This window comes from Gouania willdenowi, chromosome 20 (genome assembly GCF_900634775.1).
Source record: "Gouania willdenowi chromosome 20, fGouWil2.1, whole genome shotgun sequence".
In the NCBI taxonomy this organism is placed as follows: Eukaryota; Metazoa; Chordata; class Actinopteri; order Blenniiformes; family Gobiesocidae; genus Gouania; species Gouania willdenowi.
Genome location: NC_041063.1, coordinates 14580042 through 14606993, shown reverse-complemented (window position 1 = coordinate 14606993; position 26952 = coordinate 14580042). Strand labels below are relative to the sequence as shown.

Here is a 26952-nt window from a genome sequence, read left to right as displayed (position 1 = left end):
CAAGGCAGCCTGGGAAGGGGGAAGGCACGACTGAGACAAAAAAAATCGAGAGTGACGGTTCAGACACCTGATAGCTGGGCTCTTGGCTGAAACGCACACGCACAGACACATGTACGTACATATACAACACACACTCAGACCCAGAGGCAATGGAGGAAAAGAGAGTGAGGAAGACTTTGATCACCGAACTGAGTACATTCAAGCACTCAACCAGAGAGGGCAGCCACTGATGAGAAGAGAAGAGGGGGTGCTCAGGAGGATAGGGGGAGGGAGACATGGAGGAGGAAGACAGGGGAAGTTTAAGAGACAATGGTTTGTTTTCTGACCTCTACACTCATGATACAGATGTTAAGGCATGAACACAATAACAAAGACGCTACAGGAAAAAAGCCTGTTCCTTCAAATGCTTCTCGATGGTAGAAAACTGATTTAATCGCAGCTTCATGAACCTGGACACGAGCGTGCCGAAAACAGTAACACATAGAAAATCAAATTCACACTTATTTCTTTAGCTCCCAGTGGCTTTCTGATATCTGGATGGTAAATATTACGATATCAACAACAAGCCAGACCTGAGAAACACAGGAATCCCTGCAGTGCATGTGACAAGAACTACTTTCACAACAGGATAGTCCCAGATTTGGGACTATAGAGTGACTGATAATTTTGGCATCCAATTCTGGCAACCAAGATGGCTGTATCTACAGACTGTGGAGACGCTGCTCCGTGGTGACCACCTTCCTGGACGCGATGGTGCCCATAGGCACCTCTTGCATCAGGGAAAAAAAAGCGCTTGGTTTTGCCAACTTATTGAAACATTTGTAGTTAATTCTTAAATATATAAAAATCTAAGTTTTCCTCAAGTCATTACATGTAAATAGGCTCAAGTCCGAGTCAAGTCTAAAGTCATAAGAAGCAAGTCCAAAGTCAAGTTGAGTCTTTTCATAGAACTGTTCAAGTAAGTCTCAAGTCCCGAAATTTGCGACTCGAATCTAGTCATGTGACTAGAGTCTCCCACCTCTGCTCGATAGTTACTAAAGGTATTTGCAGAAACAGGCAGCTGTGGCAGTGCGTATCCGCCCTCCACGCCTGAGATGCAGGTGGGTACACCATTGTGCTGTTTGCAAAAAGAGCAGGTAATTATTGCTGGCATTTTGACAAGTGTTTGCCAGAGTGAAGGTCAACTCTGTCTGCGTGGGAGATCTATGCTAATCTGCTCAGCTGGAAAAGACTACCACTCACAACTCAAATGGAAGCAAGGCCCATTATACAGCCACAGCTACACTTTGGAGTTGTCCATAAGAATGTGAATGTGCATAGAAAAGAGAGTGTGGGTGTGCATGTGCGTGAACTCAGATTCGCCAAAGGGAAAAAAAAAGACAAAGGCAGTGGGACAGAAAAGTCCATTTCTTTGGGGAGCATACAAACAGAGGTGGCATTTTAAGAAGGCAGATCTCTCACATTTGTATTCATTTTTTCATTTATCGTCTGTGCATGGTTTGTCCTGTACAGGGTCGCAGGTGTCTGCTGACGCTTATCCCGGCACACATCAGGCGTAAGCTGGCGTACATCCAGAACAGGACACCAGTCAGTCCCAGGGCCACCACAGAGAGACATACAATTACATTTACATACCTATTCACTCTATGGACAATTCACTCTCCATCCTTTTTACAATTTCATGTAATCACTACACTTCAACAGCATCCTTCTTAGCGTATTAGATTTGACAAAGAAATGCCAAAGGAACATTTATATGTACATTCATTTTATAGACTTCAGTGCACTGAGGTATAATTTTTGTCAAGTATACCGTTTCAAGTACAGTTAAGTAATGGTGACAGCACTTATTTTACTTGAAGTATTTTTTTTTTTTATTATTTCGTAATGAAAAAAAATGCCTCGAGCAATCATCGTGTACATACTAGCAGATGTGTTGATTGTTGTAGTTCAATCGTGCCAATTTTAGTAACAGGTAATACTTATTACCACCTTTTCACAGCAAAAGGAACATTCTCATCAGTAAGATTACAGAAGTCGGATGGTGGATGAGATGTTGTAACCGCTGCCATAAATGAGTATAATCACTTACATAAACACTAGATATTAAATAACATGGATTAAACCAAACAAGGGAAAAACTAAAGGAAAAGAAAAAAGACAAGTTTATGTTCACAAATAATTCCAAGAGAATACCATTGTAGATGGACAATAAATGACCCAATATATCATGTTGATAATGGTTTTACGCCAGTGTTTCTGGTTGTATGACAGATACATTTAATACAATTGATTATCACATGATTACCACGTGTGTGTGCGTGTGTGTGCGCGCGCGCGGTGGGGCACGCAAACCAAGACGGGAACATGGAGGCAAACACTGTTGAAGTCCACGTCCCTGCGTGTCTCCCTCGGGTGACAGCCGTGTGTCAGGGTCTCTGCTCTCTGCTCCAGATGGTCCTCCAAGTGGCTCCCATGGTCCCCAGGCTCCAAACTCTCATTGACCAAGGCCGGGGTTCTCACGGCCTGGGGGCCTGAGGACTCATTACCGTAGCCTGGCCTCTGGGGCCCTTTGAGGCCTCTGAGGGGCTCCAAGGGGCTACAAGGTCGCCCAGCCATGACAGCCAAGACAATAGGAGTGTCCTCACTCAGCTCCCCACCCACCACCTCCAGCCTCTCTCACCCACACACACACCCTGGTGTTTGGCCTGGACATCCTTGATCCCAGACAGCCGCAGAGTCATCACGCGCCAACTCTCCAGCCAAAACTTGAGGATCAATGAATTACATTCAATGGCATTACAAAGAAGCGCCAGACATGAAGCATTAAATCTTCTGTTCATTATCAAATCAATAACTAATGACAGAACATAATCACAGACAAGTTTTACAGATGAATGCATCCACTCGCTTTAAATCGCATCATCAGCTATAAAACATCACTGTACTGGTAGAGATAGAAGCGCTGGGATATATATATTCCCTCCAAACTGAAAGTGGTTTACACGTTTAGAAACGAGTGCAACCAAGAAGGCAAGAAGTTTCTAAACCAAACATTTCAACCTTGGTTTTTACAGCTTGGCTGCTACTTCATCAAATATTAAATAAATCATTGTTCTGGCATGCTATGAACACAGCTGCAGGAAAAGAAAGACACGCATGCACATACACACACAGAATGCCTTGTAGTTTTGATAAAGCAGCAGCTTTCTCTTTTGTTTTGCTGCCGAGCAGGGATTAGGCAGTGCGGGTCTTTGTCCTGCGATTTTCCAGTTGAGCAGAACACAAGAGCCTCTACCTCTGCTAATACAGTCAGACCTCCCAGCAGGCCTTTCACCACACAGCCGCTAAGAACCTGCTGCCTAAAGGATGCTTTTCAACGAGTTATCAAATCTCCTCTATACTGTCCATGCTTTTCAACCGAGTCTCTTTGTCTCTTCGTTTCAATGGCACATTGAGCACATCAAATGGAAGTGATGGGCAGATAGATGGACAGCAGAATGTGGCACACCAGTGAAGGTTCAATATATTTTCTGAATGTCAGGGTAAGTGTGATCATTTCACATATGGAAATGAACCAAATAATAATGGTTTTTACACATTGGAATGTACAGTACACCTACAAAATAACTACTGCCTCAGAAATAACACAAGTTGTATTGCAAAACTGAGTATATAAACTGACTCCCATTGATGTTTGTCTGATGACAGCAAAGCAAGCTGGTGGCTCACTAAGATATAAAAAATATAAAAAGCCAAATTACCAGAGGTGTAAAGAGTACTGATATATCCTACTCAAGTAGAAGTACAGTTAACTGGTTGAAATTGTACTCAAGTACAAGTAAAAATAGCTCAATTAAATAGTACTCAAAGTAAAAGTTACTGTTTCCTTCACCCCCCTTTTTTATTTTTGGTAATAAATCTTGCCACAATTCCCTTGCATACAGTAAATATCTCATGTATACATCACTGCTCCTCAGGGATGGGTTAAATGCAGAGGACAAATTCCATGTATGTAACATTACATGGCCAATTAAAGTACAGGGGACGGGACCTGAATAAGCAAATTGCTTCTCTCGTCTCCTTTTTCAGCATGTACAAAAAAAAAAAAAAAAAAATGAATGTAACCATGTCGGAAATAAACTGAATAAATAAATAAAAATAAAATAAATAAAGGCGAAAGCCCCGATTTAATGTATAAACCTAAAGAGCAAGAGATGAAATATTGCACAATTGAAACTTGCTTTATTTTCCCACAAAGGCATCTGTATAAAATAACGTGACGTGGGTAACAACATAATAGGTAGAAAACCCAACCTGAACTAAAGATATTGCCTTTATAAACTGAAAAATAATAATCACAAAAAATAATAGATTACTCAGTAACGGTTGGGTGTACAAATGCAGCAAATTACTTGTATATTATTTATGTAATTAGGGACTGCAGATGGAAACTAGCTATTCAGCTATAATCTGGTGCAGAACATATCTGTCTTTGAGCTTAATGTCTCTGTGCACTGTCCCTTCAATAAATACTACTACTACTACTACTACTACTACTACTACTACTTCACTTCTTTTAAAATAAGAGTACCCATAAAAGCAACTCAATTACAGTAATGAGAGTACTTGTAATCTGTTACTTTCACCTCTGCAAATTACACTAACAAACTGCATCAGAACAATACACACACAATCCAAAAGTTAGAACCACAAAACCCTAAAAGGAACAATTACTCATAGTAACTGAAACAGAAAACAAAGCCCTACAATGAAACAAACAAACTGAAAAAAATCTAAAAGAAACAGAAAAACTCACAGATGCTCAAATTTTGATCCAAACTTTTACACCTGCTCTTTCAAGGGACAGCTATTTCAAAAACAAGTGTGACAACTGTCCTGTTTCACATTGGATTGTTCACATTCCTCGGCGATAATGAAGCCGACTCATCATACTCACTTGTACTTACTAAATATGACAGCTGATCAGCTGTTCCTGTGACATCCACTGTAAGATTGCAATTATTAATCGTATTTCATTTTGCTTGTGATAGTGGTTTTTAATCAGGAGCAAGTGAGAAAATCATACTATTATGCAATATCATAACATGAAAGTTTTGTGGTGTCTGTGTTCACGGTAAACTTTTTCTCAGACCCTCATGCCCTTTGCGGCAATGTCAAGCTTGCACTACACTAGGAAATGTGCCAGACCACAACCTACTCATTGGTAACCAACTAACCCATTGCCAATGAGCAAGTTTCCTGGTTTAATTGCATGTGCAAGCAGTAAAAATTCTAACCACAAGCGAGAAAATAATATAAGCATCAAAGATTGTTCCTTTCTTCACCAAGTCCACAAGAAAAAGGAAATGACATAAGAAATTGTTTAAATTCCTGCTTCTTCAATGTAAAAGCTTTGGATTCTGAGATAATTAAACAAGAGAAGCAAAGAGAATAGATAAAATAATACTAAAGGGTTTAAGATACATTTATTCACTAGTAATGAGTTAAAGTACAGTATATAATATCAAAACTAATACTAAGACATTAGCCTCCTGAGATAAGGAGAGCTATAAGAGACAATCTGAAAACAAAGACAGAAATGATACATTATTGTATTACAATCAGCACAGGAATGGGCTGATCTAAGCTTTTTCAATCCTTGTCATTTATTTGTAAAGGAAAATTTGCTGGCTGTATGTTTGAATGTCATTTTGGAGGATTATAACTTCTAATGCTTAAACGCTCCCAGCAGCAGGTTGCAGAACACAGAATACAGTGGGCATTTTGATGAGTTCATTAGGAGGCCATGCCATTTATGCACAGTCACACATAAGGCAAAGGTCGGCTAGGATTACCCAGGTGGTCACTGCATGTGGGTGTCAGTTTGATTTTCAGACTCGCACTTTAACTGAGCTGTTGCTCTACAACCTGGTGACACTTTGAAATCGGCACGCCTTTGCCATATTGCATTGAATTCAATGTCCTGTGCGCCTTCTGAGGGCTGAAAAACACTTGCTTTTGCTTCTGTCAGTTTTTGCGTTGTAGCAGAATAGTTTGAAGTCTACTCGAGTTCACACTGTGGTGGAAACAGAGGGAAGGCAACGAGGTAGGAGGAGGGGGTAGATGAGCTCTCACATTAGGCTCCATCAAGTATATCCAACACATTTCTAAGAGTGGCTACAACGTGCATGAAATGACGTTAATGTATTTAAGGTTTTTCAGCAAGAACTCATACTGTAGCATTAGGTAGGAACCTAAGTGCATTTTTTTTATTTATATATTTGTTTAATAAATACTTAAATAATTCAATATCTCATCAAGCTGACACAGAACATTTGTATTCATTTACATATGTAATTACTTAGGATGAAGGAATACATATAAATAAAGTCATTGTGATCAGTTTTATTATTACACACACACACACACACACACGAAAGAGAATCAAATATGACAGCTGCTGAGCTGCTCCTGTGAACGCATTTGAGTCTCATATGTTTATTTAATTATTTACAGTGTTTATTTTGATTAAGAGCAAGTGAAAAACTATGTAAGGTTAATCCCAATTTTTTGTTGACAAATGTGCAACAGGGTTTACCATTCTTTGTTAGCCAAAATGTCGGTAACATAGGGCCTCCAGTCCAGTTTTGTGATGAACAAGCGATTCATATCATTATGACTGTATTCAAATCTGAAAAGCCACAGATGCAAAGACAAGTTTAGCTGTTGGTGTATTGTATGGTTGTTTTCCTGTTAAACAGGTGTCTGACGGTCTAGTAGTTTGGCTAATGTTGCTCTAGCGACGTAATCTCGTGTGATTTCAGAATAACTATCCTGTTTTCATTAATTTATGTGAAGCATATGAATATAAAATTAATAACGGTTAACTCTGATAACATTTTAAATGTTTTTGGTACAATTTCGGGAACTTTAATAGCCAGAGTAAAGTAATCTAAACAGGAAAAGATGATGAAGTGTAACGTGACCCAGAAATGGGTAAACCTTGAAACCAAAGTTGAAACGTAAAAATGGAAGCCCTATTTACCAACATTAAAATCACTGACAGCACACAGTAACACTTAATAATATGGTATTCATAATGCAATATATGGATATTTTGTCCCTGATGTGTGAGAAGAAATGAACAAAACAAAACAAAAAAAATTCAGCCTTATTGTTGATAATCCTCTGATGTGTTCCACTGTCTGCAGTGGTCAATATCCATCAGACAAAGTCCACTGCAGCCAAGGCTTATTGAGGCATGTGCCCAAATTCAACAGATTTGGATCCAATTGAGCATCTGTGGAATGTGGCACACAGGCATCAAAACTAACAGATTCATTTATTACTTATACATTTTTGGTGTTAGTGTCAGCACCTCAGCTCATAGTTCTATTCAATGTGTTCATGTAATTAATCATAACTACAATATATGAAATAATTACATACATGAATCATTAAAAGTTTCTAAATACCATCTAAATAGCATCTAAATATCAAGGTACCTAAAAAGTGAGCGATAGGCAGCGAAAGGCTTGCTCTGTCACCTACTACACATTTCTCTTCAGGTAATATGTATTCATAATTCATCAACATGGATCAGCCTGATGATCATGTTGACTTAACATTTGCTCTGACATTTCAGCCCGGCTCACGCCTGTCATTAGCTCTCGCCACATGCCACCTCATCAAAGTCACTCACACAAGTGTGGAGGGGGAAAAAGAAACTGTGTCCACAAAAAAAAGATGTCATCGTACAGTGTAACGATTAAACCTCATGCATATACGGGCTCCAATGTTTGCTCATCTGATGGTTTTGTTCGTCACATTTTTTTAAAGTGGGATGGCGGTGGGAAGATAAACACAGGCACACAACGTAACACACAAACCACACGCGCATATGCATGCAAGCATCTTCAAACACGAGCCCAACCACTGGCCTGGATTTCGATGCAGTAAATTTAGCATCAGCAGGAGTTATCCAAAATGCCACTGTGCCAAAAAGTGATGTCATACAGAGAAAAGCAGCAAAGCACCAACACATTTCTGCAAACACTAGTGTGTTTGGGCGATCTTTGATGGTACTGACCGCCAGGACTGTGAGCTTCTCAAAGTCATTTGTGACAAAAGCAAGGACAAGAAATGCACTTGGATGCTGAAAGTCAAGCTGTTCACTGCACAATAAATAGGCAACCATAGGCAATGCACACTGGCAACCATCCTTTCACTCATACACCCACTCATTGGCTCGTACAAACCTGTTTTAAAGGGGAAGTGAATCACAAGTGGATATAGTATGATTAATTTGTAACAAAGGGTTCATGTTTTGTTGTTGGTTTTGTGTATTTACCCTTAAAAATCGCAATCTTTTTTTATTGTATTTCTTAAAAAAAAATTCTATATATATTAAATCTTTGAGCCTGCAATCCGCCATTTTGTGTGTGATGTCATCATTCCGTGGATGTAAACAACCAAAACAACACGGCCAGCAACATGTACACATGCCCTACCTGCCATATCTACTTATACTTCCATGGCTTAAAGACAAACAAACCCGCTGCTAAGCTAAGTAGCAGGGGTGAACAGCTAACCGCTAACAGCCAAAATCAATCCCGCTTCATCGTGTCAGTTTGACCCTTGGAGCTGCAGGTAAAGAATGCAGAAAAGAAAAAAAAAAAAGCATGGATGACTCCAATGTCTATGATACTTTAAACTGTGGTCATGTGTTAGCAGACAAAGCTCTACATGACCTGTTAGTGCCCTATCGTCCAGGCCAGGGGTCTGCAACCTTTACTCTCAAAGGAGCCATTTTGCCTCATCTCACCTAGATTAAAGTGCTTCCGGAGCCGAGAAAAATACCTTCTCAATGAATACAATACAATGTATTAAATTCTGTGCAGTTAAAATTATATTTAACAATGTTTGATTTAATTTGATTTGATCTATTTATTTCAATCATGTAAATGGCAACTTAACATCAAGAAATAACATCAAAACAGTATCTTGCAATTTACATGAGATGTAAACAATGTTTTTTTTTTTGAAGGGCTACAAAAAGTAGCTTGAATTTAATAACACATGATCATGTCACTCAACACATGCTAATTGCTAATGCCACATATCAAGCATGCATATTTAGACGGCAGTCACGGCACATTGGCGGTTAAATTTTTCTGTCCGCACACAATTAAAATCTCTATTTTCTTCCAGAAAAGTGTTTTTTTTTGGTTTAGTTATCTTACCAGGGATTTAAAACCTAAAATTAGCCGCAGGTGCAGGAAAGTTAATGGTCTGTAGAGATTGCAGGAGGTGAAATAGGAAGGTGGCCAAGTTATTGTACAATGAATTTTTTTTTTTAGGTTAACAAATTGTTATATCCTGATTTTATTTGGTGTCAATGTCATTAATCATTAATAGACTCTGTAAGAAAATAACAACTCTTTATTTCAATAAATGTTTTAAAGCTATAGGGAGCCATTGCAAAAGAGTCAAAGAGCCACATGAGGCTCCATATAAATAAAGTTGAATTTAATTAAATTGAACGTTTTGGGACAACAGCAACACAATACATGCTATTTTTTACCAGAATTAGGGGGACTGAATGTCTAGAAAGTGTGACAAATATGTCCAATTCCGCTGATATTACCATGAGCGCTGAATAAAACTAGACATTTAGAAATAAAACAGAGTTCCACAATGTATGTAATGACCTCTTCTGCACCAGTTTTTTGTTTGAATCATGTTTTTTTCCTTTTTAATATACAACAGGCATTCAAGCAGATTAACAAAATGTATTTTTTCTTGCATGAGTTCATGTCCATGTCTAAAGTTCATGTTAGATGTTTATTGAAATAAACTTTTAATTCATTCTTAACCCTTTGTCGGTGCATACCCCCTTACAGCGGTGAGACCGAGAAGGCTTGTCCGACCTCAAGACCCAGTGCGGGGGCGCTAAAGAGGTGACAAAATGCTGCGTCGCTCACGTGGGCTTGGTGAAGGGGAGCCGGGACTACTGGGTTGGACGGGCATTCTCGGTCTCAGCCCTGCAAAATATATTCATTTGTCAAATTGTTTTTATTTTCACTTTAACCTGTCAGTTGATTGGACACAACAGGAGTGTGTGTGTGTGTGTGTGTGTGTGTGTCTCTGGGCTCATCATCTCTGTTAGTGATGGTCATCCATCATCACACCGTGTTGATGATCATCTCAGTGAAAAAGGTTTCCGTGAACAAGATGAACACCAGCACATGTTCTGCATCTGAGACTAATCTATGTTCTCGTTCACTCGTCCCACACACTGACAGAGGAGGTTGGCGGGATGAAATGTATCATTATGTAGACAATCATCAGGTTCCCTGAGATGAGAGTGAAGAAAATAAAGACTGCTCTTACCGGCTACTTGGACCAGATCTGCGGTGCTTATGTTTTTGGGGTTTGGGCCAACTCTGAACGTCAATGCCGGGCCTAGAACGCTGCAGAAAAACAAGAAAAATTGTATGAAACCAGATAACTGTATAGGAATCAATGTAACGTGTGAATAACTACTAAAAACTCCTATTACCTGTTTTTTTATGTCACTGAGGCTTTTTTTGTATAATTCAAGCATCCATCAGTTATTGTTAGTATTTCTCATATTTTAGGATACAATTTGAACAGTTGTGGTTCATTCTATAATCACCAGTGATCTGTATGGTGAACTAATAACATTATCCATAATTTGGATGTCTAAACATTATGGTTTTTAACTCATTATTTATATGAAACAATCAACGTTATATTTGTGGGTTATTTGATATGCTTTATAAGAAACTTGCGCTGAACTACAAAGACCTGATTGTTTTAGGATGAATACAAACATACTGCATTTGGACGTGACTTACTGAAATATCACAAGTATTTCCCCTACCTTTGTGAAGAACACGTATCTTTTCTGGATTGTTTATCCACAAAGAGCAAGTATGCCCTGCATTATTGCTCTATTGTTTGAACAACATTTATACAGTTTTTGAGAATGTTTAAACTCACATGTAAAATGTCATAAGGTTTTTATTTCAAGCATTGAAATAATGTTACTTGGCCAGGTTGCTTTTTAACCAGATGTATGTTCTTCGTCACTGTCCACATTGTTTTCTTAAAAGCTCTTTTGTGAAACAATTACATGCTCTTTTTTTTAGTCACGCAACTCAAAGGGCAGTGGAGCCGCCTTAAAGTGCTTTCTGTTCTGACTTTTTTTTGTTAATTATGAATAAAAACACCTCAAAAAAAGATGAGCCTATTCATTGTTAGTCAGCAGAGCACTTTGATTTCGTTCCACCTACAGCCGTCTGTCTGAGCTGGACCCACTCTCCCATGTCTGGTCAGGAGTCAGCAAAAGACTCCCCTCACTGGAACTAAGTAAATGTAGAAGGTCCCTGAAGGCTGGATATGAAATAAAATTTTAACAACCTCAGCAGACTGTGTAGAGCTCTCAGCGTTATCAGGGAAAGGAAAAGAAAGCGGAAAGAAATGTGAGGTAAAAAAGATCAGGATTGTGTATTAAAAACTCAATAAAGAAGGAATTAAGCGTCATTCATTCATTCATTGTTTGACCCACTTGTTCCTCTTCAGGATCGTGGGGGTCTGGTCGTGCCCATTTCCAGCACTCAAAGGGTGCGAGGCAGGGGGTACACCCTGGACTGGGCACCAGTCCATCGCAGGAATTAAGGAATTACTATAAAAATATAAAAAATCATGGTGTTGCAAGTTTTGAAGGAGGTTTAAATAACAGCTCATTCTGTTAATGAACTGAGAAAAACATGTTTAGATTACATATGCTTCTTCCATCTGTTTGCAGTTTTTCTTAATTTGGTTTAGTAATGTCATTAAAACCATCTTTCTCCAATTTAATCTAAAGGTTTTTTTTTTTACCTATTTACTTAATTCGTTACAGATTGTTTCAAGTTCAAAACGTATTCCCATTTTACTTGGAAAAAGGTGAGTTTAGAGTTCTACTGTGGATATGTGGAAAAAATACGTAACTATTTTTTTTTTATATTGAGATTTGTACTTTTGCACAATAACTGACCAGAATGCTTGGTTGATTTTTATTTTTGCCTAAATCTTAGCAGTGAAAATAAGAATGCATTTTTTTTTTTTTTTTTGGTTTTGTAATGTCATTAAAACCATCTTTATCCAATTGAATCTAAAGGGGTTTTTTTAACTAATAACTTAGATTGTTGCATATTACTTAATTTCAAAAGTCAGTCCTAGTTTACTTGGAAAAAAGTGAGTGAATATGTTACGGTTGCAAAATAACTGAGCAGAATGCTTAGTTGATTTTTAATTCAGCCTATTTCTGAGCAGTGAAAATAAATCAGTCCATATCTGTCAAATAGTAGATCATCCATTGGCAGTTGGTGATAAATAACTGTGAAACCACACAGAGAGATAAGACTCATTTTTCTTCAAGCTTCACCCACCAGTGCACTTCAGTACGTCATCATGCCTGAACTGTTATGTCCTGGAAAGCACACACGTTTTTAGCGTATCTCCCGCCTGAGTGTATGACAGCGAGGGAGAATCATCTGATTCTGTGAGTGCTGTGACCCAGACACACTCATCATCCGTCAGCCTGCTACGCACACAGCTACACTCTCTTAGCCAGGGGCCAAAAGGCTATATGAGCCAATGCTGACAAGCAGGTGGGCCAAAGCATGCATGGATGCATGCACATAGGTCTAAGGGAGATACGTCCTTCGGACTCTGTTTGCTTCTGTAAATGTCAATGCTCCCACAATCTCTCCCCCCCCTTCAGCCTCTGCAGCCAATGTAATTCCACTTCTAAAGATCTTTTAAAGCACATCTCATACTAAACCGACCTAATCCAGTAGTCAGATTTGTTGGGGGAAAAACCTCCACTTTTGTGGGATAAAGGCAGGTGCGTCTCACCCGTGGGGATGCGACACCCGCACTTTCGTAAAAACAAAAAGTCACCCCCCTCATTTTTTACAGAGGGATTCATTGTTGAACACATATTGATCCAGTTAGATTGATTGAATGGTGATCATCGCCAATCATAGCCAGCCACTTGACAAAGCCGCAATTCCGAAACGGTAAACAAAGAGTTAACAGCGATGAGTAAAGTGACAAAAATTGAGTAACAAGTAGAAAAAAAATTGGCCAAAAGTGGCAAAAACATGGCAAGAAAAAAGTGAAAAGTGACAAAAGTGGAAAAAATTGACAAAAAAAAAAAAGAGGAAACAGGTGGTATGTAATGGAAAAAAGTAACTTAAATTAGCAAAATGTGGCAAACAATAGTGAAAAAGGGCAAAAATGTGGAACAAAAAGAGGCAAAAAGAAAACAAGTGTTATTTTTTGGCCAAACTTAGCTTATTTGGATGAAAAGTGGCAAAAAAAAAATGGTTAAAGAATCAACAAAAATTGGATAACAGTGGCAAAAAGAACTTGCAAAAATGGACAAAAATTGGGAAAAATGGGATCTTTATTGGCAAAAGGAAGCTAAAATCTGAAAAAAACAAAACAAAAAGTGTAAAATTTTTTAGAAAAGGGGCTAAAACGGGACAAAGGAAGTTGCAAAATGGCCAAAGGAAAAGGTAAAAAGGGCTAAAAAAAAAAAAAAAAAAAAAGATTCCCCTTTTAAGGTTTTCTGAGTGAATAATAATTCAAATTAAGACAAAGAGCCACATGTTGAGTATCACTGACCTAATAACAGCTTGGTTTTAGTAAATTAATGTAATAAACTAAATGAGTCGACTGTTGCCCGACCCTTAGAACACCCTTTATTTAATTTTTTTACTCACTATCAAAATTGCTGCTCCACCCCTGGATGAAGGTAAAAAAAAAAAGAAGAACGTTAACTGGATGTGTGAGGTTGGACATCATATTAGCTCTGCTGAAGGGAAAGAATGGGTGGGCATGTGCCAAATGACTGGTGGGACTTTAGTAGGCATGTATGGTGTGTGTGTGTGTGTGTGTGTGTGTGTGTGTTTAGGTTTGTAAATGTGTGTCCCACTCCCCCTAGTGTTACAAATGAGTTAAACACTTACGTAATCTGACGAAAAAAAAAAAAAAAAAAAAAATTTCTTCAAACCATCATCATGTTACTACTATTTTAACATTCCAATATAAAAATTTCAAAGACAATTGCGTGGGTATTGTTCACCAATGGAGCTGCATTGTTAAATCTAAAGAACACAATTCAAAGGGCTCCTTCATCCATTTTTAACCCTCTTGTCTCTGACGAGGTTTGAGCATCTCATCACTTCCAATCAGAGCTCATCACAGGGAATTGAAGAGGAGAATGTAACTCCCAAAAGCCGGGCGCCATGCTCTGACCCAGCTCACGCACTCCAGCTGACACGTATTCAGACGGAGGCTTTCAAACACTCACCTGTCGAGACTGCGCAGCAAGAACCGCAGTCAGCTACTGTCATGTCCCTCGCTTAGGTTATTTCTACATGAATACGCTTTCATTACTTTGTGAAAGGGAGGGAATAATGGAGATATACAAACCAGACAAAAAGGACATGTTCTACATTTGTCTTTTGTATCAAATCATGTTGATATGAGGTGTAGAGCAGAGCGGACTCTTTCGGAGAGCCTTATTTAAACCATTTGTCTGTCTGATGCACCGTCTGTGAAAAACATCTACTTCCTCCGCTATCAATAACATTTACAAATACGCTAGAAAGGTTGTTTTTTTTATCACAAAGAAACAATGAGTATATGGATAAATAAGCATCCTATTTGCCATTCAGCATATATACGACTACACTGTTGATGAAATGCAGTGTGTGAAACCATACTATGTTGTTCATCACCAGGAAACATGCAACCTGAGACAAACAGTGACATATTTTCAAAGTAAAATGTGCCTTTTGCAGCGACAATGATAGATGTGTGAGTCATCAGCAAAATCACGCCTCCCATTGTAAGAGATTGTGATATTTATCAGGATACTTCTTTTTATGCAAAAGCAACACATTTGTATTTATTACTATTGCCAATCTATCTATAAATTAATTTATATGTTTTCTAATTAGCTTCAAAGCATTTTATATGGTTCATCACTTTTTTTCTTTGACAAAAACACACATCAGTGGCAATGTGCTAGCCGTCCATTGTTGGCAACATAGAATTTCTTCAAAATGTGACCAATCACACCATCCTCTTCATGAGTATTAAAACAAGGACATGAATCTTATCAAAAGTACAACTTCAAATCACTTTTTAATGATGTCATTTAAAGGCAGTGATATATACTCGACACCTCATTTTGAAGCGCTTGGTTTCCATCAAGACCAGTCGAGACGAGTCCTGATCTGCTATTCTTCAACTTCATTAATGTGATGATAAAGCGAAGCACTTGGAACGGTTCCTGATTAATTACCTCCGTCAAGTAGGTTATGTTTATGCTGCCATCGATCTGTTTGTCCGTGAACCGTCTAAATGAAACACTAATAGAAGGATTTTGATGAAATTTTCAGAAAATATCCAAAATGTGAAAAGGAACAAGTGCTTACATTTTGGGGATGATTTGGCTTAATAACCCGCGTGGTGGAGGTCTGTGCTCTCTGAGTGCTTTTTAGTAAATATTGCAGTTTGACTCACTGATTGTTCTGCATCCTTGGAAATATTTTCAAGTGTCTTATGAGTCAGACACCTACAAAAACATGTACATCAGTCCATTTTCATTGTAATACAGAAATACCTCTGAACACTTTCTTTTGGCCTCATTCACCTGACACTAAACAACTTATTTTCAGATATTCTGTCCTTATCATTTTGCACGAATTTTTGCAAAGAATTAAGTTGAAATAATGTAGTCAAGATTTGAGATTTTTGCATGTTGTGCTTTGAAAGAGTTGCAGACACCTTGTTTTTGTCTTTAAAATTAAACTAAAATTAAAGACAGAATGCTCTTTGACTCTTCAACCTTGTCATTGTTTTTAAAATTGATTTTTGTGGTCTTGGTCCAGTCTATGTGTGGCTTATCTTAGCCTTGGTCTGGACTCGGTCTCAACTACCAAAAGTCTGGTTCTTGTCTTAGTCTCAGATTTTGTGGTTTTATGTACAACACTCGTATCAGGCAACAAATACGATGTTTAGCCTCATAATTTTCTGTAAACCCAGAATGGGTGTGCATTATATAAATTCTCTGACGGAGCCTTCCCAAGGAATTAATAAAGTGTATCTAATCTAATCTATTCAATATTTTACAAATGATCAACAGAGAATTCTACTATGGGGTTAAAGTCACACATTGTCATCTGTAAGCGTTCAAACAAGCGTCCTTGTTTGTATGTTTTTTTATGATCCTGTTGTGTACCCTGACTGAGCAGTGCATGCAAAACAAGCTGACAGTTTTCTCCGTCGGTGAGTCTAATCTGGGCTGGAATACTCAGTATCTCCAGTTGCAGAGTTGCTGCACGCTGTAGTGTGCCAGCTTTGGTGTTCCTGTGCTGCAGGTGTTACTGAACCATTCAGACTTCAGTTCTCCAGCAGGAACGTCTTGAAAGGCTTGTTAGATCTTAGACGAACACATCTCCTCTGCCTCCTACATGGTCTGACACAGAGTGTACAGCAGAACCCCAGTACAAGCACAAAACACCCCGGGTTCAAGGACAGTTCGTCTGCTCATTAATATATTAACTGCCTCCTGCTGGACTACTTTCTCTCTTTTCAGCTTTCTATCTCCACTGCTGCTTCGCTCTCGCTCCCTTTGCCTCTAACTAAAAAAGCGTTTGATGCTTTGACTGCTCTTTTTTTTTGACAAGGCGTACAGTGACAAAAGTGGTGAGGCAGTGTTTTGGATGCAATGCAGACATCAGTGTGTATCTGGAGGTAATTAGGCTTGATTTTGCTCCCTGTGAGAAGTCAAACATGACTAAAGGTCAGAAAAACAACAAACGCCTACAGTTCCTGGCTGTGTGGCACCGCGCTTTCACACAAACAATCTTCCCACCAGCTGGACAACCTTGACTCTGTTTCTCAAAGGCATAAAAAAAAAAAAACAGTTTCAAATGCTGCCAATTATTTTGGATTCAAGGAGCAGCTTCAACACCGCAACCAAAGTCATCATTTGTGACATTGTGTGACGTGTGTGTGTGTGTGTGTGTGTGTTAACATACGAGAGCTGGGTGAGGTCTGTCACGTGCAGGTTCAGTCTTTGGGTCAAACGTTCCATCAGATCCGAGCCTTGGTCGCTGGTGAGGGAGCTGGGTAAAGAAACACAGCAGGACGTCATATTTCAACACTCCATACCCATGAAACTGAACACTCAGCCATTCAGCCGTTAAAATGCTATTTTTTTGAGAGATACTGCCACAATTCATACCTGCAAATGGTTCATTACACACAAGAAAATGTTATAGTTTTCTGAATGGATATACAGCATACATTTGACCCACACAAACATACATGCACAAACACAAATAGACATTGCACTCTGCCAGAGGAAAGGGATCAGCTACTTCTTTGTAAATCACCTGCTTTTTTCCAGCTATGAGACAAACAATAAGGTGCAAATGGAACCGGCATTAGGTGTAATGGCTGTATCATATAGACACTCCTTTCCCTCCCTCCCTCCTCATCTTTCTTCCTCTTCTCTTTCTTCCTCTTCTCTGCCCACTTTTTCTTGCTTTCACTCACCTGCGTAAAATGTGATAATGCTGGGAACACAAACGCACGGGCACGCACGCGCCCTCTCGGTGAGATGAGAATAATAAGGTGCAAATGGAATGGAGGTGAAGTGTAATGGTGGTTTGATAAAGCCATGCCTCATCTCAGCTCAGTCCATGGCTGCTTTCTCACTCTCAGAGTAAATCGCCAAGAAAATAGACCAAACAAAGGCAATCTGCTGGCCAAACGCATTGTTTTGGAGAAAATGAGAAGGTCATCCACACAAACACGAGCTGATGGCTTAACCTGGAATCACTGAGATGAACAGGTGACATGCACCACTAAAGAATGGGTCATAATGAGGCATTGTTTGAATTTGGTTAGAGCTTTATGCACAAAAAAATATGGACTGCACTGGGAAAGTAGTATTAGCTGCAATATCACAAACCAGGTCTTATTTTTAGGCATGTATTATAATTTGACAATTTCAGAGAAATTGGTTTATTTGGCATAATTCTCACCTCCTTAAAGAAAAAAAGGGCAAGGTTTTTCACTTTTCCATTTCTTAAGGTGTTACAACAGCTTGAGTCACTCAATTCCAGACACGTTCAAATCCCCGAGTGGAGATTTGGGCCACTGGAGAACCTCCTGGAGTGACTTGGCTGCCCTTGCCCAATTTAGTTTTCTCTGTCTGTGTCTCTCCCGTTGACCCTCCCCCACCACCAATTTCCTTATACCTTTGCCACAATGTCACAGGCCATACAAGCTGGCCGAAAGGCAGGTTTACATTCTGTAGCCTCACTGTAGGGTGCGAAGAAGCAGGTGGTAACAGCTCTGCGCCTAAGAGGTCTCAGGCAGATGCAAAGACAAGTCCGTACGATTCCGACACTAAGAGGAGGAGGTGAAGACACATCACCTCACCTAGGGGGTGACCTGCTTTTTCCCTCTGACTATCTTGCCTACTTTTGCCCTAATGTGCTTTTCCTATTTCTGCAGGACAAAGATAGCAAAGAATAAAACCTTGATGAGACCATGTGTGTTGAGCAGGGGAAGGGCAACCCAGTGACGCCATAAAGGGATTTGAGAGAGGCAGACAAGGGCGAGAAGGCAGTCGATAGGAACTTATCTTTGCAAGAGAGATTTTGGCAACCCTTCCTGAGAGAGTGTCATCATTAAAGCTGTAATACAGCACAGTAATACCCACACACGCAGGGATCTATCATCTCTACAGTTGTAATCATGTGTGGCACAGAGTGAGGCCTTCAAACTACATTATCTTCTTTAATAAAGATGTAACTATGAAGGTGGTTTGGATGGAAATTGTATCTCTTTAAGAGTTTTAAGTGAACAAAGCAGACATATGCTTGGCATCAAGCTTTGTAAAATAAGAGATGTGAAATAAAGTCAATGGTGACAGGTGGAGCGAATGTGTTTATCTGGAAGCAACTGCAGACAATGACTTCTGAGATGTGAGACACTAAGCCTGGACTGTTCGTTCTTAATTTCAAACTCTCTGCAGCTTTTGCACTGAAACACTTTTGAGGCAAACAGGTGCCTTATATGCTGGTTACAATTAGTGGTGTGCATTGCCATGAATCTGACGATACGATACAATTCAAGATTTGCACGTCATGATACAAAATATCCGGATACTAAACAATACGAGATATTGCAATATCAATAGTTACTCATTTCACATTTTCAAGCACAAAATGGTTTGGAATATAATTTATTTCATTTATTTGAAACTTGCGAGAACAAGTAAATGGTCACTAACATGAATTCAGGTATTAACATCAAAAACAAGTATGTTTACCAAACTGTTGCATTTTTCCAAAAAGTTTAACTTTTGCTTCTACAACAGATTCTGATTCTAAAAAAGTATCAACATTCAAGCTAAAATGCATTGAGGAGTGAGATAGTTCAACAATATCTTATGTGGTTCACTGACACCTAGTGACAGGGCGTTTATGTGCTATGCATGTTAGCACAATTAAATGTATTCTTTTTTTGTGTTTTTTTTTTTAACATGATTAAAAAAATCAATTTGAAATTTTTTTGCATCATTACGGTAATCGCATGGTGAAATATCGTGATATATGACCAAAACACTTTTTTTACACCCTTAGCTACAATAGAACAGCCCTTCCTTGATTTATAATCAATTTTTTTAAAACAGATGTAATCATTTGTGCATTCTAGATCTAATGGACGTCCTCTAAAACAGTGCGTTTTTATCCATAGGGTTCTCCCAAAGCTCATCTGTTTTTGCACTTTCGGGGCGCTAGACAGATGTAATATAGGTGTCGCTGGACTTCATTCACAATTGATTAAACTCAGTAACCATTCACCTTGTCACCACATGGTTGGGGGTTCCTCTGAAGAAACAAGTGGGCTACAAATGCTCTGTTGCGTCTCTTACTGGCACTGCTGAATGTGGGTTACAGCCCGACACAAAGCGCTGCACTATGTAGCCATTTGGTTCATTTGAGTCATAACACTTTATGATGATTAATAAATGTGTCCTTGTGAAGACAGCATTGCCTCATTTATTGTATTTGACGTGGTTTGGCTTGGTAAACTGCACGTGCACTTGACTTTGTTACGGATAATATAAATCAAAGGGTAAAATCAATCACATAAAACATTACCATGTTAGTATTTGACTGGGATTTGAATGCCATTTTGTACCTAAAACCATGGCCCTGAGCTATCAATGTTAAGAACTGCTTGTCAATAACACTTAAAGCTGCAGTATGTAAAAGTTTTTGGCATTATTTGGTCAAAAATCCATATTACCTTTCAGAATATTGTAGTTCAAAGTTTTCTGACACTGGACCTCTGCGCCTTCTCTTGGCTCTGTATTCAAGCTTTAGAAATTAAGGTGCGTGATGCTCATTTTCAGCCAATCATGCCGGTGAACAACAGGGAAACAGGAAGTAAGTCATGCTCGAATCAGGAAGTGGAGGGTAGAGTGTGATTGTTTCCATTCCAGTCTCTCTCTGATTCTACATACTGCAGCTTTAAACCATGGTTAGCTTCAAAAAGAATAAAAGATACCCATATGGCCAGTAGTTGACCACTTAAATAGTATGTTTATGAGGCAATATGTAAGGCAAACAAAGGTTATTGCCATAGAAAAACAAAAGACTGGCAAACAACCAGTGTAACATTTAATACCTACTGTCTCTTTCAGGACAATTGAAATAAACATTTCACAAAAAAGGGAGAACATAAAACAATAGAAATAGGTGTGTGATTGTGCTAAATGGACCAGACTTCTTGAAGCATTACAAATGCATCTGTGCAGTCAGGTCTGAAGAGCCAAACTGCAAATTACCTCATTGCCTGGTAGTTGTCAAATGTGGGTAAGTGAAGAATATCGGGGAGGTCTTTTAGGGCTAATAAATTCAAAATAGATTCATTTAATTATGTAATATAATCCAAATCCTTGGAGAAGGATTTAAAGTTGTTAATTTAAATTAACATATTAAGTAAATCTTTCGTAAACGCATTTTTTTTGGCAACATTTGCATTAATGAGGAGTTTTATGTGAATAATAGAATCTCACAGGTAATGAGATTTTATACATTCATTCATGTTCTGTGTAGCCGTTCAACCTGTACAGGGTTGTGAAGGTCTGATGTTTCATTTATTATATTTACCTACATTTGATTCATTAAATAAACAATTTTGTTGTTGTGATTTGTTTATTTCCTCCCAAAATGTGTGCTTCTTTGCATTTTGATAGAGTTCTGTTTTGCATCTTCAGTCTAAATTCTCTCTAAATCTCAAATTAGTCATGATTATTGATGATTAGTCTAATTTTAATCACATCTTTGATGATTGCCTACGGGTTCCCATAGAGATACTGGTTCGCGTCCATGAATTACTCACTCTGAGCCAGTGATGATGTAGCCAAAGTGTCGGTCCTTCCCTCTGCTGGAAAACTCCTTCACTCCCACGTGGATCAGCTGGGTTTGGACTTTTATGTCATTGCTCTTCAGCTTCTCTGGCTGCTTTATCCCTGCTGGGCTCTGATCCTTCTGCATCCATTTCTCTATCTCAGAGCCCACCTGAGGTCCAGGACCTGCCCACAGCTGGGTTAAACCTTCCTTTCTTGGTATGGATGCCACTTTCCCCACCCAAGGGTGGGGAATAGACACTCGGTCCTCTGTTGTACGGCTCTGAACGCTCTCCAATCCAACCATCTTGTGGAGGGAAGATTTTGGTCCACTGTTGACCTCTGGAGCATCGTCAAATGGCTGCATGTCCAGGTATTCCAGCAGTTTGGATAAGAAGGCTGAGTGCTGTTTGGACCAATCAAACATTTTAAAGGGATTTAGGTGTATTCTCTACAATAGATTAAAACAGTACTTGTAGTGTGGAAAAATCTGACTCATATTCCAATTATTCTAGTACAGACTAAAGCCCAATATTTCAGTAGTGAATGATAGTCTGCACAACTTTAAAATCAACTCAATTTCAAGTTGTTTACAAAAGTAAATTAAGAGTAAGTTTGGACACGTCTCACTCCCAAAGAAACCAATTTGTTGCTTGAACAGAGTAATATTAAATTCACCTTGTCAGTAGGCTCTTTATCTGCGCCTTCTCTTTGTTGGCCTGGAAACAAACACAATGTATGTGAGAAGAATACATCACAATCAAAGTTCTTCTTTAGAGTTAGGAAATAACCAATAATACAAATGGAGCTTTATTAGAGCAATGTGTCCCTCCAGATCTCAATATATCCGTGCATATAAACAAACACTTACCAGTGTGAATGCTGCATGCTTTCTTTCTTTCTTATAATCAGAAACACTCACCTTGCTGTTTCACTGTCAGGTCCTGCTCTTGCTTCAGATCCACTGCAGGAAGATAGTCCTTGTCGCTGCTTACACCCACCCGTTCGTTAGTGGCTCCAGGCCTAGGCTGGGCCCCAAGTGCATGCTGGTCCTTGTCCACTTCTTTCAGAGCTCCACTAATGACCTTAGCCAGATGGTCCAGGTCTTCACCCATGAAAGACTCGTGGTGAAAGCTGTGCCTCCCCAGCTGGTTTACCATATTCTGGATGAACCGTTCTGAATATGAAAGAACAAAGATTCAGAAACATCTACTACAGTTAAAAGTCTCTACACTTTACTTGAAGTTTCATACCTAAAAAGGCTGACATTACACTGTCCTTATTATGACATAACACCTGTCATGAATATAAATATGGTGTCATGAAAGCTGTCATTAAGTGAATCACCCTAACCCTTCAGACCTGCGCTCTCTGGACTCAGTGGATGCCTTCAAAAAGCACCTAAAAACCTACTTGTTTCAGCAAGCATTTTAGTCCAATCTGACCTAGCATTGTGTTTTGTTATACTTTATACTATTTACTTGAATACATGCGCTTATGCTTATCTATTTTATTTATGTTAATACTGTGAAGCACTTTGAGTATTGTCTGTGAGAAGCGCTATACAAATACATTTTACTTACCTTAACCCTACCTAATCCCACTAGATCCCTCCACCTAACCCAAAATGCCAACATAGCTCCAAAAGTGTCATAATTTAGCGAACGAAAATGAATGACAGCCTTCATGATACCTTATTTATGCTAGGTCGCCGGTTCAAGTCTTAGTGCGGGAAAATACTGAAGTTTTTCTTTTAGCTGGAAAGGTACCAGGGTGCTTCTCGAGCAGTTAGGTTAATTCTGGCATATTTATAGAAATGTATATTAATATGCACTGTCCCTATAGTAATGACAGATAATGACAGCCTTATGTATAAAACTTCAAGTGCTACTAAAGTCTTCAATTGAATTACATTTCTCCAAAAGCCATAAAAAGCCATAAAAGGCAACTAGAAAAACACAAACACGGACACTACCACTGATCTCACCATCTGAGAAAGGTTGTTTTGGGTTGGGTCGGTTTGAGTTGGCTTTAAACAGCAGTCTGTCCAGACTTGGTCTTTGGGGTTTTGAACTGAAAACATCTTCAGCCTGTGGCTCCTGGTAATCACTTTTAGGCAGCTTTCCTTTGGCCTGTGAAGCCTCCCCTGCTGGAGTGTCCTGTGCGTGGCTCGGTGCTGCTGCAAGCAACTGTTCCAGATGGCTGGAGAGGAGCTTAGTCTTTCCTGGGTATTGGATGAAGGAATTGCTCAGCTTGGGGTGTCGGCCCTCTCCACTCTGGGTAAAGACTTTGGTGACTGGAGGTTTGCCATCTCCATTGTGATGGCTGTAGATGGTGGTTTCCTTCCAGCCCGTTTTGGGTTTTGGCTGGTTGGGCTTAAACTGGTCATCAGTACTGATGTCTCCATTCTGAACACAATAAAGCTCATTTATAACATTCATGGTGTTTTTAACTCAGGAAAAGGCTTATTTGTATCTGGTGGCTTTGGATGCTTGCGATTGTTACATTAATTTCTATCATATTGTATTGATTTTTACCTACTTTACATTTCTGATGCAACAATGAAAAAACATGAATCAAATATAGCAAACTTAAGTGCAGTCATTTCTCAGTCTGAGTATGGTTAAAGATGACTAATCTATCCGTTGAGAAACAGTTTTATTATTTATAATCCCCTCAAATGTGAGTAAATAACTCAAAGAACAAATATGTTTCTGTGAATAAATGTTTAGCAACACATTGGCTGTGTAAAGTGGAGTTTTCATGCCAGCCAGCTCTCGGTAAATATCTCTCTGACAGGAAAGTGCTTTAAATGCATTGCTATGGTGGAAAGTAGAACATTTATTTTAACTGTACTGTTTTTATTTTCCAAATAACCTCTGCAGGAGGCTAGAGTGCTAACTAGCATTATGCTAACAGCAAAAATAATGGTCTGAAATATACATTTACCTACAGTATATCTTTAGTAAGGTGAAAGCAGAAACTCAGCTTGGAGCTTAAAAAAACTAACTTAACAAGTTAAAAAAAAGTATTCTAAACTTGTAATCGGAACATAACACTAAAGAGACATCTATCTGCAATAACAATATGACCACTGACAGGACAGGATATGTACTTCTGTACTTTTTATGATGAGCCCTCTAATGAGATACATTATATTAGGCAGCAATTAAACAATACATGATTATACAAACATAAACACCCTATAAGTATCGGAACGGTACAGTTACATAAACAGTATGAGTTTGGCAAAACTGGCGCACCAGTGGGATGATCCCAGTCTCCAGATGGTTTTATTAATGTGACCTGATTTCTGTGTGCCGACAGATGTTGTGTTTATGACACTCATGGCACACAAGTATGTCAAAGTGCTAATTATTTATATTTAAAACTATTTGAACAGATAAAATTACAGAGTAACAAAATTAACTTAATGATGTGTATTGAGGAGCTGTTCTACAATTTATTATCGTGGAGCATTTCTATCTGTCCACAGTTCTTCTTTTTCAGCATGTGAACAATAAACAGGTGGTTGCCCTGGGGCAGTGTTGTGCTGTTGCACAAGTACAAAAAGAACAAGCACTACCATGGAAATCAGGGATGAAATAGTGTCAATCAAAGAGTAACTGTGTATTTTAATGCCACACACTGTTAAAAAGCACTTCCTCTCTGTCAAAAGCTTGGCATCAATCGTTCAGCTCAAAAGAGAAAGAAAAAAGAGATTTTATTGCCCAGTCATGATGAATTACGTGTTGAAACCACAATTTGCTGCTACACAATCGTTTACAGGACATTTGCCAATAATGTTAGGAACAAAAACAGGTTGTTTTATAGTTTCTTCTCTTTGTGGGAATGGAGGTATAATTTTTTCTCGTTTGAATCATAAAAGCCCACACTTCACTTCGGCACTGTCTATCCAGTCTAGTGAACCGCATTATCATCTGTGTGTCTGCAGCACTTACACTAGCTATCTTCCACTGCTGCCATTTTCTGTCCCTATAATGCATATATAGAAAATGTCACTCTTTCCAAGCTCAGCACACTGAGAGGCCATAATGGCATTAACATAGCAAGACGAGGGGGGCTCTCCCATTCATGCTAACCATGTTTGCCTTTTTCCATCCCTCTATGCAACAAAGGGCCTCATTCCATCTATAAGGCAGGTCCTGAACTCTTCAACTTTGCATTATGGCGGCGCTGACATAGCAGCAGGAAGCGGCCTGCTTATGATGGGTGCTGAGCACATCCCACACAAAGCTAGGGATCTAGTCTAAATATGAAAACGGAATAATGTGAAGCAATGATGAGGGATCTTTGTGTTAAAAGGTCCTCCGCTCAGTGGGAGAGGGTGACAAGACAAAGACGAGAATCAATAGCAAAGCAGAGACAAAAGGCGACGAAACTCTGTAAACAAGAGGAAGGCGGAAGAGCTCCTCTATAAGTCAGGTAAACAAATCTTACAAAGTGTGCGCTTGGTTCTGACACGTACGCTGATATTTACACCTTTAAAATTAGACGTATATGTTAGATGGTAGCTCCGATATCAAGTTTATCTAATATGTAACAAAAGTGGATGTCGGAGCGCTGGAAAGGTTTGATTTTAAGATGCATGTATAACAATAAATCAAATTTCTAAGCCAGTTCACACCTTCTAATCCTGAAATCCTGCCTCCTCTTTCCTTATGACATTAAATACAAAGTGCATGCAATGGAGTTCAAACTCTACACTATCATTGGTGTTATATTATTGAACTGTCCTGCATACGAGTTTACTTTTTGTCATGTACACTATTTTGTGTGTGCTTGTGTTGCACTATTATTTATGTGATTTCTTGAGGACTGCATGGACAAAAATCTTATAAATGGAATGAGGCGTTTGGATATGATATGTCATCCAGGGTCGGGGTCAATTATAATTTTAATTGCGTAATTTATAATTGATTAAAGTTATGGTATAATTGGAATTGTAATTGAAAAAATTGGTTGCTGTTGTAATCACAATGGAATTGTACTTGATTTCAGATAATTTACTTTATAACTGAAACTGACCTGGAAATTCTATAAAAACTATCAATTACAATTTCATTAAACGCAAAACTGGGAACCGTGTTACAATGCTATAAATTGTGCAGGGGCGTCAAATACAGAGCATTTTAGTCTCAAGTGGGCCACAGATTTTATGCGGGAAAACAAGTAATTTCAACATTATTGTGCACCTTGTTTGTACTTCTACGTATACACAACATACAAAATGTGTCAAATATTCAGTGATAAATATCAGTCCCAACAAGATCTTTTTTTAAATTTCCCAGATTTTGTGACCAATTTCTATTTCCTTTGAGGAAATATGTTCTAATTTGAGGAAAATGGAAGAAATTTGTAGGAATTTAGTTTTTTACTGTTTAACATTAAAAATTATTTTAAAA

At 38.8% G+C, this 26952-nt stretch overlaps 1 protein-coding gene across 1 annotated transcript in view; it reads right to left on the bottom strand.

The window, feature by feature from the left end:
- ptprn2 (protein tyrosine phosphatase receptor type N2) overlaps positions 1–26952 on the bottom strand; it is a 150576-nt gene that overhangs the window by 82900 nt on the left and 40724 nt on the right. Inside the window, exons 5-10 of the mRNA XM_028433952.1 lie at positions 23514–23934; positions 22449–22703; positions 22205–22245; positions 21520–21932; positions 17133–17219; positions 10396–10475 (exon numbers count right to left, since the gene is read on the bottom strand). Of these exons, the coding sequence (XP_028289753.1) occupies positions 10396–10475; positions 17133–17219; positions 21520–21932; positions 22205–22245; positions 22449–22703; positions 23514–23934 (1297 nt within the window). The remainder of the gene's footprint in view (positions 1–10395; positions 10476–17132; positions 17220–21519; positions 21933–22204; positions 22246–22448; positions 22704–23513; positions 23935–26952) is intronic.